This window comes from Taudactylus pleione, unplaced genomic scaffold (assembly GCF_031769625.1).
Source record: "Taudactylus pleione unplaced genomic scaffold, aTauple2 ptg000016l, whole genome shotgun sequence".
Classification (NCBI taxonomy): domain Eukaryota; kingdom Metazoa; phylum Chordata; class Amphibia; order Anura; family Myobatrachidae; genus Taudactylus; species Taudactylus pleione.
In genome coordinates, this window is record NW_028284418.1 from 44042501 (window position 1) to 44058041 (window position 15541).

Here is a 15541-nt window from a genome sequence, read left to right on the forward strand (position 1 = left end):
AGCCACAATGCTTATAAACTTACAGCTAGTTGCCCCTTCTGGTTGAGGATTAGCTAGAGGCATACCACTAATTTATTTATTCATTCATTTATTTATTTAAGCCACATTGGCCCAAATATTTTCCCACTTATTTCAGTGGAACCATTCATTTAAATACCTATACATTCATAAAAGGTTTTGGGGGCATTTCCACGCATTACAACGGCATCTCCTTGTGTATAATTGAGTTTACACCTGTGTGTGTGTATCTATATTCTCCAGCAGTACCTTTTTATTGGTAATGATATAGCCACTGTACTGATATGTTGCCAATATTGGTTACCCCAAAAACGTGCTGTACCAATGTATTAAAAATATTGGTTAACATAAATATCCATTTAATCAGGTGTTTCAATAAATTTCAAATGCACTGGTTAGTGGGACAACAGTTCATCAACTCATCCTAGATATCACAAATTTCTCTCTCCCCTCTTGCATGTCTTATTATTTACTCCCGAGACCTATCCATAATTGTGACAAATATACCCAAACGCTCATAAGACATATTACTAATGCAGCTAACTGTGCAATCGCGGCCTCTTGGAAGAAAACTGACCCCCCTTCTCACACTGCTCTGATTAATTCCATTTGGCAAGTACACAGTTTGGAATATATTACTAGTCAAATACATGAAAGCCCTAATAAATTTTTGGAAATTTGGTCCCCTTGGTTGACCTACCATGAGACGCACTCTTGAATTTGGTTGGCCTCCCGGTAGACGCTCTTTTCGCCACCCTTCCCTTCGTTGCCCCCTTCCTCGCCAGTCTCCCCTTACTAACATTCCCCAATTTCCCGCCTATTGTGGATCTTCCTCTATTTCTAGTTGCGTAGTCTTTTTCCAACCCTCATAAAAATTACCGGGTTTTAGCTACCTTAAGTTGTCCAATGTCCAGGTTAAGTTGTCCAATGTTTATATTATCTATACTTCTGGTTTTATGCCAATTCATATGGACTTATTTATATATGTCTAAAGACGTACCTTTTATATTATGTACCCGTAGAAAATTTAATAAAAACTTTTCTCAAAAAAAATAAATAAATTGTCAGTGGGAAGCAAATCCCACAGACTCACATCGGAGGATAAATTGTCATGGCTATTGGTGCGTACACACTGGGCGATTAAAGTGGACGACTGAACGATAACGATATCGTTCAGTCGTCCACTTTATCGTCCATTTTTAACACAAAAAAGATGAACGATGACGACGACACGCGTTCCCGCGGGTCGTTCGTCATCCTCGTTCATCGGGCTGACATGCAGGCCAACCTGACGACCTCGTCAGGTTGCTGCATGTCAGGGAATGGGTGAGAGAGCCCGGCGCTGAACGATATCGCTAATGATATCGTTCAGCGGCTGTGCTCAATGTCATGAACGACATTGAGCACAGCCTGCCGGGGACACACTAGACGATATCGCTCAGGGAGCATATCGTCTAGTGTGTATGCACCTTATCAGAGGCAGGACTGACATCATAGATTGTATAAGTGTGCTTATGCTTGCTCATTCTAGTAAGCATCAATGACACTAGCGGGGAATGATACATTATGTATAGGCACTATTACAAATTAACAATGTATTCAATAGTTTCAGTATTGTGTGTGAGAACTGTTTTCACTCTGCAGGGAGTTTAGAGTGAAAGTTCCTGGGAACAAACTGTTCATTGAGTCCTGTATTCTGTTAAGTTTTTTCCTTTCTACATAACAGAAATATTTTGCACACCAGTGGTTCCCAAACTTTTCTGAATCATGGTTCCCTAGATTATCAGCTTTGTTTTCACAGCACCCCTAAGCGAAATGTTTGTTATTGAGAAATTCAGGAAAAAACGTAGTAATTTGTGCTTACCTGTCATCCTTAGGGTCAGTTATGTGGTGGTGAACAGGTTTGCGCTTCTGTTTATCCACATATTTACATTACATTGACCATAAATAATTAGATTTTGTGCTAGACCACCAACCTGAGGCACCCATGCAAGTGTCCCGAGGCACCCCAGGGGGCCTAGGCACACAGTTTGGGAACCACTGGTGTGCAGGATTAGTCCTCAGTTTTCAAAGTGAGAAACGAATAGTTACGAGAAATAAATGTGAAACTCTTAAGGGGGTGATTCAGTAGTGGACGGAATTCCGTCCTTGCAATTATGTTAATGCAGCTGGAGGCGTCACGCCTCTTGCATGCATTAATAATCCGAACTTGTCCACAGACGCAGCATCCGAAACGTGGCCGTGGGGTCATGCAGGCCGACCATCGCAGCTGAGGGAAAAAAGGCCAGAAAATCTCCGTCAGCCAACAGAGATCCTGGCCTCCCTCCCCCATGGAGGTGACACACCTCCGTTTTTGGAAATGGAGGCCGTCATCGCCCCCAAACTGCGGCAGACTGTCAATCATTGACAGTGAGCTGCTGCTCTGCATGCAATAACGCAGGACCCATACTGCACATTATCGGGCATCTGCGCTCAGCAATGCACCTGCATGCACTGCTGAATGAGGCCCTACGTTCCATATATGTTTAATGAACTTTTACTCACTAGTTCATCCAGAGTCCCCTTAGATGACAAAATAAATCTTTCAATAAGGTTTCACTATTGTACCTTTTCCCCACCATGCACCGCTTAGTCATATAGTTGGTGTTTGCTGGGATTCAAACCGAAATCGACTTGGTAGCAAGGAATAATGCAAATGAACTGTCAGTGTTTTCATACAAATCTGTTGTTTGTTGCTGATTGTTGCATGTAGCTTATATTATGGTTTCATTCATTAAAATCTTAGTTCTGTAGTAAGGAGGAGGAGTAAAAGCCAGACCTGTAATAAATATACAGAAAAAAGGTGTCACTATTATAAAAGATGTCATTCCAATTGTAAAGTGCAACGGAATATGCTGCGCTATATAAGAAACTATTAATAAATAAATAATTGTCACTTTATATAGAGAAGCAGGATTCACATCAAGGTCAGTGTTTTGTTTGTTTTTTACAGTGACAAAGGATCTTGACCTTGTATTTGGCCCAAAAAGTTGTATTTGATGGGAATCCAGGAACTCTTAATAAAGCACGATACTTTTTCATATTGGCTTCAGGTTATGGAACAGATGGGTGCCGTGTCAGTTGCTGTCTCTCTGGCAAACCCCTAAATCTAGTTATAAGTTCTCATCCCTTCCCAGTGTCTCATAGGTAATATAAGTAAATTAACGAATATATTCTTCTTTCTTCACTGCTTACATTTATAAAATGTAACATAATCCTAATTTTTACTGTTCTTTCAGTTATAATTTTGCCCTTACCGCCAGTGACGTGCGGTGAGGTCAATGGCTGTGGAGGCACACATGGAGATGGGTCACCCCCTACTCACTGTAACTCTCCCATCACTACACTAAGCTTCAGTGTCCATTGATTCTCCTACCTCCATCACTGTGTCTTCTCTTGCTTCTGCTGACTGAGCTCCGATCTCTAAACACTGCAGTGCACTTCCTGGTCACATGACACATCCAAGTTGTCCATCAGTGCTCAAGGCACACCCCCCCATACTCAGAGGCGTGCCTCTATTAGCTCACTTTCTGTGTAGCTTACTGCTCATGGTGTGGCCCTACCCCCAGCTTTTCAAACAATGTCTGACTATACAGAAGCGAGGCTGAGCTGTTGCTGCCTCATCTCTCGTGTCCCTGCAGTCCCAAGGAGCTCCACCAAGCTGGTGAGTGTTAACTATGAAATGATTACAATCAACAAAGAAGATGTTTAAGTTATAAATATCTTCTTTGTATTATTCTAATCATTTTTATATCAAAAATTTATATAGCACTTCCCTGCTTTCCGCCCCTTCCTTTGCATAATTTCTCATCATTCACTACCACAAAATAGAAGTCAGAATTCTTATTTTAGCTAAAGTTTATATTCCTATAATGATAATATGCAGACTTTCTCAGTGTTAGCTTAGAATTCATATGTTTTCAATAACAAGTGATGACTGCTCATCTGTTTCAAGTTTATGATGATTGGCAACGCTTCCCTAATGCTTGACTTTAATTCATTCATTTAGAAGCTGAGGCAGCAGTTCAACATGGGAAGTATAGGAAATATTTCTTATGAAAGACACTGAGCAGAGCGGCTGTGATGAAAATGCATCAGATGTCAATAGTACCAACCAGAGATGTTCACTCCTCGTGCTTTCAGAAAAAAGCCAAAGAATCAGAAGAACAGGTATGTTCCATCTTGTGTTACAGTCTTGAAATGCTACCTTTTATTATTACCATTTTATGGAAGGCACATATACTGAGTATTCCTGATTTCCGAGACAGTCTGAGATTCTCTATGGGAGTTTATTTTCCTTATTACCTTGACCGACTGCACAATGTTTATTACTACTACTACTTTATTGTTATGGAAGTTGAATATAGAGGCAGGGTAGCCGAGGTAGGTGATGGTGGGAAGCAAGGAACCCAGGCCAGTATAAGGGGCACAGCCACCCCCACCCCCCCCCAGATGGTGTGGCCACCCCTGTACAGCGAGTTGGCACTGCAAAAGGTGTCCTGGTATTCACAACCCCCATGTGCTTAGCTACCCCACCCCCTTTGCCCATTACCATTGCCCTACATAGAGTTGAGTGACATTTTCAAAGCTGTTTCACATTGGATATGAAAGTTTGCATGCTTCCCTGGCTTAATTTTGCCTTCAGCATTGTATATGGAATTCCTGCTAGCGTTTTTGTTCCATCAGGAACTCCCCCATTTATATTCTGCTTTGGACTCATCCATTAATATACATCAATCAAACATTGAGCAGAATGAATTAACATCTTCCTCATCTCAGCTGTATTTACAGACTCAAATTTCATCTGTATTAATCATTTGCAAATAAAATGTGGAATGGTCAAGCAAAACTTGGACATTTGTAAATGGGCCATTTTTGCTGGAATTTTTACTCACCTCGTTGGGTATTACTCTCAGCATTTGTTATTTCGCTGTGTAATTTCTGGGTTACAATTGTTGAAGGAAAGTTGGTTATATAGAACTGTGATACCTTCCAGTACTTTTTCCATATTGGATGTAGTACTAATAATCCAGTAGTAAGTAACCACTAGGATATCCTGGTGGTAACCACCTTCGTAATGGAGGATATTATGGATATTAGTTACTGAGGGTATTATGGAGATAATGAGCCCGTAATTTGAGGGTAATTGTCATTGTCTGCTAAATATGATGGAACAACCACATTGGGCAACAAAATCTTTCCATTGTGATCGCAGTCTCAAAAATGGATGTTAATCTCCTCTACCAAGAGGTATAGGGCACCACAGTTCACACATTGCCCGTCCATAGGACCCAAAGAGTAGTATTGTGGCGAAAATGTCAAGTCCAATGCAAGCGGCGTATCAGTTGATCTTGTTATACGTGTAATATTTTTGAACTGTGCACTCTGGGTGACCTGTAAGGGTTCCACCATGTCAACGTCCTCGCGGCTGGCCTTTAGGCATGTTTGATGTAAACAATGCGATTTGCAATCACTTAAGTCAGCACAGCTTGTGGAGACCTCAATCACCAACTGCTGTGTTATTTCATTATAACACAGCAGTCGGTGATTGAGGTCCCCACAAGACGCACTGATATATGTGGCTGCAAATAACGGCCGCAGTTTTCAGATCACCTAGCAGGTCACATGTCCCAGGTTACCCAGCAGGTGCACAGGGAGAGTTCAGTAACTGGCACAGTTTCCAGACCGCCCAGCAGGTCACATGTTCCAGGTCAGTTAGCAGGTGCACAGGGAGAGTTCACCAACTGTCACATTTTCCAGAGCCCAATGGTGATGCTTTATAAATGGAGAGCAGATGTTTTACCACATAACTCTAAAACAAAGCATCTAATTACAACTCCAATATTTTTCTGCAAATCTATGGACCAAGACCTTTAAGTTAGTATTTGATGTGCCTTGCAACAGCTTCATAGAAATATGTCACTTATAAATGTCATCCTTCTGCTATTAATATATAGATTAGGTGGAGAGAGCTTGTTGCTCTAAAATATTGTATTGATTGCTATAGGTTTCAGCATTTCTGCTATTTAGAACATGTTATTAAATAATGCTGTAACATAAACCCACTGGGTGTAGTTGACCCATTTGTGGCAGTGGATGCATTGTCTAGCATGTTGGTAAATCAATTAATGCTGACTCCCATCGGGATGCTGGGAATGTAGTGTAATCCATGTGCCTAAATTGTGAAATTAGTATCACAACTTGCTTCGAAGTGGAGCCAAGCACACAATTCTGCAAAACATCTATTCGAAACGTAAAGTACATGTCATATTTCCCTTTTTCAGGTTTAATTTCACGTCCATTTTATCTCCCAAGCTGTGAATGTGGTTTTTGTATTCATTTCACATGTGTGATTAATAGAAAAGTGCTGGATATTTTTTTTTTTGTTTACACTTCATTAGTCTAAGCCCGGGGTGGCCAAACCATCGGATACGCAACCAGTCGATTGGGATGGAGCTGCCAGCAGCAGCCAATAAGAGTCAGGCAGATTCTTACTGGCTGTTGCACTGAAGCTGAAACTGCAGCTGATATGTAACGTCTGCGGTCAGGTGCATCACCAACAACCAATAAGATTCACACTGATTCTTATTGGCTGCTAGTGATACACCTGACCTCAAATGGTACATGTCAGCTGCGACTTCCCCTGCGCTGGTCAGATGTCACTGCTGGATGAAGTGTCGGTGGTCATGTGCATTAGCACCAGCCACTCTGACTACTGGAGCGATTAAACACGCTAGCTGAATGAAGCACCCTTGTTACACCACACTTAAAGTACACTGTGTCCACTACTCTATGCTGGAGCCTGATCTCACTTTCAGGGCAAATTATAATTCTGTGCTCTACTGCATTATGCATCAATAATGAGGCAATTAAAATGTAAATTATGTTACTAGGAATAGATCAGTATTATGTTGGTGTCTGGGGCAATTTAATGTATGTTTTTTGTTTATGTGAGGGACAATGCTTTGTTTTTTTCCTGTGGGGGGATATTGTGTTTGGGTTTTTTTGCTGTGAGGGCCAATGGGTGTGTATTTTTTTTCCTGTGGGGGCCAATGTGTGATTTTAGCTTTTTCAGGAGCATGCCTACGGCGTGAGCAAATATAGATACTCAGTGGATCACGGAAGATTTTTAGCTTTAAAAGTAGATCACCCAATCCAAAATCTGTCCACCCCTGGTCTAAGCCTTTACGAACTGTAAGCTGCCATGATGATCTCTCTTATGGGGCATACACATTAGATGATAAACCTGAACGATAACAATATCGTTCAACAATATTTCGTTTATATCGTCTAGTGTATATGGTCCGAACGACCAACGATGCGCACTCCCGTAGGTCGTTAACGATATCCCCAGTCGGCTGTACATGCAGCCCAGTCTGGGGATATCGTGAGCGATGCCATGCTGCTGAATGCAGCATAGTCCCGCTTCAACCCCTCCCCACCGTCGTTCGTCGCTGGTTGGCATCGGCAAGTGTGTATGCAGCTTTAAAGGGAGAGATATATCAAACCTTTGAGATAAAGTGGAGAAGCTGCCCATAGCAATCCTTCTGCTTCTATAGGTGCATATCCACTACACGACTAATGAACGACTGAACGATAACGACATCATTATCAATCGTTCATTATACTGTGCAGTGGATATTGTGTCCACACTGAATGGTATGTCGTCAATGCAGGCACCCTCCCTCATCCCCGAACATGGCCAACCTGACGATATCGTCGGGTTGGGCAGTGTGTTCAGGCGATGACAGATACCGACAAAGACCAGCGGGAGCGCGCGTCGCTGGTCGTTGCCGGCATATTCACTGCACGATTAATGAACGATTGAACGATAACGATGCCATTATCGTTCAATCGTACATTTAGGTTGTGTAGTGGATATGTGCCTTAACTGTCATATTTTGGACTGTACTAGATAAATGAAAGATAGCAGCTGACTGATTGCTATGGGCAGCTTCCTCTACTTTCTCTCTCGAAGGTTTGGTCCATTTCCCCCAAAGTAAGATGCACTTTACTATAAGATACTGCAAATTTATTAATAATAATAGTAATAATTACATCTGTAGATACTTTTTTTGTAGTACTCGTTTCTGTACATATTTATCTGATCATCTTTCATATTAAAAGTGTTATGTTAGAGTGTACATTACACTTACCCTCTCCCCCATAAATAGGGAAATGGGTGGGCAGGGGCTTTATGTTCCATTTGCAGCAAATTACGTCATTATACCCCTTCCATCCCCTACTGTGAGATGCCGCAAATTACTCGTACTTGCCACTTGGACCTCGTATCCCCGAGGGAGGATCCTAAATGTAGGCAAGTATAACAAAGAAATGACAGTGTATTATAGTTCTAGCCATGTAAATGTTGTTCTTCATACATTGTTTTTATGCATCACATTTTTTGTCTTTTTTCCATCGTAGCAATTTCCGTAACAAACATAATGCATGTCATTACAGAAAAACAAAACAAACCGTGCTTGGGCTCTCAGGTTTTCAATTGAACAGCTGACAAAAACAAACAATTAATATACATAACAGATTGCATCGGTGACCACTGGTTGTGGCATTGACAATTCTTTTTATATCAAAAGAAAAATCGTCATGGCAACTGCTTTGTGTTATGCCAGTATTTTCATGCAGAATTTGAATCCTCTTGTAAAATTCCAGCAACTGTAAGCACAAAACAGCCTTTATAGATGGGAATCACGCTGGAACATGCAGGTGATATTTTCAGGTGAATGAGGGAAAACGCTGTTGATCTGCGTGCAACAAATGTTATAAAAAAAATAAAAGCTAACAAAGAGCATTTTATTCTTATTACAGGAAGAAAAATATTCCCCTTTTTCCTTGCTAAAGCTCTATCTGTTCTATAGTTCATCCAGATTAACTGCCCTGTCACTATTCAGAATATTTGTCATTGGGTTGTGTTATATTGATGATCATTCCAACATTAGATAATTATAAGAAACTGTTCCAACCTTCTTTGGTATGCCAGTCCCTAATTATTATTGGCAGAGTTTGACTAACGCGCTGCGGGCCTGATTCAGACCTGTTCGCTAGGCTGCGTTTGCACGTAGCCTGACGATGTTTGCAATGTGCACATGCGTACGCATCGCAGTGCGTGAACCAGTCACCCCTTAAGCATAGACTCCTCGCTAGATTGAGTGACAGAACGAGCCGTTTGTGGGTGGTGACAGGGGTTGGTAGATGGAAACGGGGGAGTGGTCTTGCGAACACAGGCGTGTCTAAGCGTTTTAACGCTGTTTCAGAGGAGTGCATAATTAAGACCCAGACATCATAGTACACGGCACATGGTTGAATTACACACTGAAGCACTCGCATAGTGGGCATGCTAATGCCTTGTCATGCGATCGTGAGATTTGCATACTGTGGCTGCGTGCGAACACATCTAGCGAGCGGGTCTGAATCGAGCCCTGAGTGCACAGCAGGTGTGTATATGTAGGTGAGTCCACACAGCAGATTGGCTTAACCAAATATGAAAAAGGAGGGACCATTACAGAACAGAAGCTAAATATATAACTAAAGAACATCTAGTGCAGGGGTTCTCAAACTCGGTCCTCAGGACCCCACACAGGTCACATTTTCCAGGTTACCTAGCTGGAAAACTAGATGTATCCATTACTAGACACATTTTCAAAAATCGACAGATGAAGTAATTATGATTCTGTGAGGAGACCTGGAAAACATGCACTGTTTGGGGTCCACAGGACCGAGTTTGAGAACCTGTGATCTAGTATATCCTGTAATATATATTTTATCAAAATTTCACAAAGATACAGTTAGCCTATCATAGCAGTCACAGATATCATAACTTCTCATTTATTCCATTATGTGGATTTCCTCTTACAACCGGAAGTGTGTCAAATTAACTCATATGCGAAAGACACTATAGATGTAATTAAGAAATTGAAAATGTTGGATATTTAAGAAAGCCACATACTAGTCATCCTGAAGTATGTTTTTTATACATCATTATAGATCACAAATTGGGAATTGAAGCGGTGGACTATGCTAAAAAAAAAAAAAAGCCAACTTGAAAATAAAAACATCTCATTTATTAAAGGAGGAATACATTTATTTTTTAATAATAATTGTTTTTTGGGGGGTAAATTTTACATGCAAAAACGAGGTACAGCAATGGGGTATCCATTTTGCACATATTATACGATTTATTCATGGCTTGGTGGAAAGATAAGTCATCTGGAATAATAACAGATATAGAGATAATATATCCATTTGCATTAGATTTATAGATGATATTTTATTTATATGGGATGGAAATGAGGAGGATCTCAGTACATTCTGTGAAGGTTTAAATAAGAACATACAATACTAGCTGATGTACCTGGTTTCACCCTGGTAGACTTTTAGATATTTGCTATTTCCATTTCGTCACTGCAGTAACACAGTAATCATTCACCTCTATAGTAATGCATCACTGCTATAATAAGACATTATACCACCTCACCTGTGTACGAACTCATGGCACGCCCTCACCTCTGTAGTAACACATTTACCTCCCTCGCCTGTGTTGTAACACATTTCTTCTCTGACCTCTGTAGTAACACATTCCCTTTTATCTGCATCAAACATATGGAAAGCATCCCTATAAATTAGAAAGATCCGCTGTCCACACCAGTGGAACACAACTTCTGCGTTCCTGCGGGATCTGTTCCAATGTGGAAGCCGAAGTCACGTAGGCTCCAGTTGTTAGGGTCCTACCGCTCCCCTGCAAATCCCAAGAAGCTGATCACACTGGCCTGCAGTTCAGTGCTGTGCAGCACAGTGAAGAGAGTAAGCATTAGAGATAAATATGATTTCAAGTTCAAAACAGACAAGTGAAAACGCTCCGGGCATTGCATACCAGAAGTGTATAAGGTTACTATGGATTATGTCTATTCTAACTCCAAGGCTGCTGATATGCTTTTGATTATATTATATGGGTTATAATGGTTCATGTGAAAAATATGGAGTACATTAGTACACATCAGCCCTCAAGGCTGCTAGCAGCCAAGTATACCTCAGCCCACAAGGCTGCTACCAGCCAAATACACATCAGTCCTCAAGGCTGAAACCAGCCAAGTCATACTTACCTACTTTTGAAAAACCATTTCAGGGAGATTGTGAAAGCAGCACCTATGAGCGCGGTGGTAAAGTGGGCGTGTACTGCTACATCTGAGGGGCGTGTCATATAACTGACTTACATCCAAATGTAAATGAGCCCTAGAGCAGTTAGTAAGATCTATTTGCTGATGAAAACACACTGACACTTTTCAGAAAATGCTTGTAACCATAGGGATCGTTGTGCCTTATACCCAATGCAGGGAAATGATACTAATGATCCCATTTGAATGTATATATCTGTTTTTTTTTATATAACAGCTTCATAATGGGAGTAAAGTGCAATCAGGAAGATTACTAGACTCCTCAGGGAGTCAGGGAGATTGCCGCTATTTCAGGGAGTCTCCCTGACAATGAGGGAGAGTTGGCAAGTGTGAGCCAAGTACATATCTGCCCTTCAGACAGCAACACGGCCAAGGCCACACGCTAGTGCAGAACTCAATCATTGTCCTGGGATTTCTACTACCTCGACTGTGTGAATCTTCCCTGGGATTCATAACAGAAATATGGGCAGATTATTATGAATTCACACACACTGCACAATATCAGGATTAAACGCTGAAATGCTCATGCCTGCACACTTTACAATAAATCAGGCCAATTACCCGATTATTGGCAAATTGGCCAACTAATTGTATAGTGTATACCTAGCTTTACTTCCCTGACATACTGGAGGAGTCTCACATTTGTAAAAGACTCCTACAGCGGGAATCTGACATTGCGCATTACATTATTGTTTATGGAATATAGTGTCATTAAAGTGCACTGTTCCCAGTGCTCTGTGATGTCACTGATTCCTAGTGAATTGATAGGCTGCATTCTTATGTTCGTTTTTTATGCTACAGAATGGCTGCCAACACTGTGTAACAGTATGTGACTGGTGCACTTTAAGACTCAAGTATATTGGGTGTTCACTGGCTGTCATAATTTGCATGTCAGAAAGATTTGGTGACATTTTTATAGTCTCTTGATTTTTAGTTATGCCCTAAATAATAGCTATACCATGCCTTTTAACTTTAATCCACCTTGGCCCTGCATATTATTTTTAAATGTTTGCTTCAATTTCATCCTTCCAGTTGCCAATACAATTCCCTGTAGATCCATGCCAATGCACTGTATGTCACATACCCCTATATTATACACTCTTATGCACCCATACTGTTGGACATTACCAGTATATACAGTAACATCCTTTGTCAGCAGTATTTCCAGTACTGATGCCAGAGTCTTTGCTCTGTTTTGTGCTGTATCAATTTTTCCAAATACATGATCAATGCCTACTGACTCTCTCCCCATTGCTCGTAGCCCCAACCATCCCGCCACCCCCACTCGCTGCTGCAACCCTCCCTCCCCCACCACTAAACCAGCCCTGGCTCATATCTGCTATCCTCAAGCCATCCCTCTCTCCCCATCTCCCCTACTCGTGGCCAAAAATACCCACCTTGCCCCCTACGCTTGTGACCAAAACCCTTGCTCCTGGCAAAGTCGCTAACATAGGAAAAGCGGGATTGCAGTGGATGGTAGGCGGACCCAATTGGTCTTGGAACCTGAGCTGGATATTTTTATATTGAGCTATGTAATAACATATACTTGATTGGCTAATTTACTGTTAAACCTATTGTCACAAGTCGCCACTGCAGTTCTCTCAGGACCGTTGCTAGGAGACGTGGACGACGCGCTGCTACTCCGTGAAGTCCTCCTACCTGGCTGCTCCGTCATCTCTGCCTTGACCGATTGGTTCCTTCTCCTTTTTCTTTCCAGCTTGCTGGTTGCTCAGATGCGGGTGATAGCATTCAGTACAGTTGGTGCTTTCCGGTTCCTGTGTGTTCCAGCTTCTTGTCCAGCGTGTATTACAGTTTCAATTGCATTCCAGCATCTGTCTGGACAATCTGTGGCAAACCTCTCAGCAGTCTCAGCCGCATTGCAGCGTCTGAGTGGACATTCTGCGGCAAACATCGCAGCAGTCTCAGCCGCATTTCAGCATCTGAGTGGACATTGCTGCTGTCTCTATCGCACTTCTGTGTCTGTGTGGACATTCTGTAACTATCTTTACATCCCCCAAGGCTGCAACTCTCAGCCAAGTTCACAACAGCTCCCAAGGCTGCAACTCTGCCCCAAGGCCGCACCTCAGCCAAGTTCACAGCAGCTAGACATATAGACAAATAAAAAACCTCATAAGTGCTCAGAAGATCCAAAATATAGGAATAGTCCCAAACTATAAATGCAGATGTGATGTTTCCAATGTAGCTGTCCTATTCTTTCATGGTATCATATGCAGAATTTCATGGTAAAAAAAAACAGATATAAGATGATGGTTACACAACTATAAACGTATAGGGAACTATAGAAATAGTCCACAGAATCCCAAAGATGTGCTCTTTGAAAGGGTAGAAGAATTTCATATATTCACCCTAGTGCATATATAGAGTAAAATTGTATATAATGATGCTTACTAGAAGCTTACATCAATCAAGTATGTTGCAGACTCATAAAGGGTTTTCTCCACATGCTCCGTGTATCTTTCCACACATCAGGCATATGCAAAAAGAGAAACTCCAAATTTTAATGGTATTAGAACATATAAGTTTAAAAAGTTAGAGATATATTCATACCAGATGGTATAAGCCAGAACGATACACTTCTAAGGTGGTATGGAACCCGGGTGCTCATATAGGAGTATATCAAGCTGGCTTTAGGAGTATGAAATATTCCCACTTTCGCTCCTTCACTTTACCTTCACAACAGCCCCCAAGGCTGCAACTCGGCCCCAAGGCTACTCCTCAGCCAAGTTCACAACAGCCCCCAAGGCCACACCTCAGGCAAGTTCACATCACCCGAAGGCTGCCACGTGGTCACCAGACCATTAACCTCACCAAGTTTCAATCCACCCTCAAGGCTGCAACTTGGTTGCCAGACCACAACCTTGCCAAACATCAATCACCCCTCAAGGCTGCAACTGGGCTGCCAGCCTCAATCTGACAAGGACTATCTTCTCCGTTGTCCCCATCGCTTTATATAATCCTCAGCACTATTGCCTTAAGGTGAATCTTCCCCTAGATTCATAACACCTATTACACTTGTTCAATTTAATATAGAAAAAAAAGAATTATTTCACCTGTGCTTTTTAATGCCATATTTAACATTTTTACTGTCATAACTAAATCATTTTTAACAAGCCTAAGATCGTCTATTTGTTTTGTTTTAGTCTGAATTCTAAAATGTATTTTATTCTTTATTTTTTCTACAAAGCAATATACATTATAGCACAAATCAAATTGCAGTAATGCAACAGTACAGCCAGGGGCGTCGGAACGATTTTATGTTTGGGGGGGGGGGGGGGGGGGCAGCATAACTCCTGCGCCACCTCCCCTCTCTTCCCCTCCACTCCCTTCCCGTACATCTTACCTAAGCGGCGGCCGCAGACTGTCAAGGACTGTGGTTTATAGTAATAGGCTGCACAGCGCCATACGGAGGAGGAAGTTTTAACTTCAAGACCGCACATTGCATCTCCTCCTCCATGCAGTGCAGGGGCTGTGCAGCCTGTTGCTATAAAGCTGTGCAGTCCTCGGCCGCCGCTCCTTTGAAATGTTTGAGGGGTATGAGCCGCCCCCTTACCAATCCCCCCCCTCCCCAGGTTCTGACGCCCATGAGTACAGCATACATTTATCTCACAAAACATCACACAAGTGTATTACATAGTCACATGATACCACATATTACTCATTCCTAAAATCCTAAAATTGGATGTTAATCACTACATTTTCCCAAAGCAAAAGATACAAGATTAAGGGCCAAATTAAATTAGCCTTGAAAAGCTAATTACTCGTCATTCAGTGCCCGGGGCTATTCAATTATAGCCCGCAGCAGCCACTTAATGCAGGTTTCTCTTCGACTCCTCCTGAGGCTCGAACAGAAATCTGCGTTATTGCAGCAGCTGCAAACTCGTTAACCCACAGATCCAATTACTTATCCCGAAATCTATAGGTTAATGTGTGTTAGTGGCAGAGTTACAGAGCAGGCTTTTAGTTGAATAGTTTACGGCGTAAAAGTCTATACTCGTTTTCCTGCGCAGTAACGTGGCTAATTGAATCCGCCCCAAATTGTTAAATATTCTAAAAATAAATAGTCCCCAAATACTGTATACTTTGTATTTTTCTTTATACGGTTAAGAGCAGTATAAAATATGTACCGTATGTAACTAGGAGCACATGTTTGTGAACTGCAAAATGTTGCATATGCACAGCCAGGTTGCACATATCTGGCTGGATGGCGGATCCTGATTTACTTAGTGTGGCCACAGACGTTGTCAGATTGCAGTCATTATCCAACTGCATTTTCC

The 15541-nt window shown here is 41.8% G+C and overlaps 1 protein-coding gene across 5 annotated transcripts in view; it reads left to right on the forward strand.

The window, feature by feature from the left end:
- The window catches only part of MARCHF8 (membrane associated ring-CH-type finger 8), a 280401-nt gene that overhangs the window by 118982 nt on the left and 145878 nt on the right, over positions 1-15541 (forward strand). For 4 of the 5 annotated variants that reach the window (XM_088475766.1, XM_088475789.1, XM_088475757.1 and 1 more), the window contains one exon: positions 4067-4227. In XM_088475766.1, coding sequence (XP_088331892.1) covers positions 4141-4227 — 87 coding nt within the window. In that variant the 5' untranslated portion in view covers positions 4067-4140. The remainder of the gene's footprint in view (positions 1-4066; positions 4228-15541) is intronic. The other variant, XM_088475775.1, reaches the window with a different exon arrangement.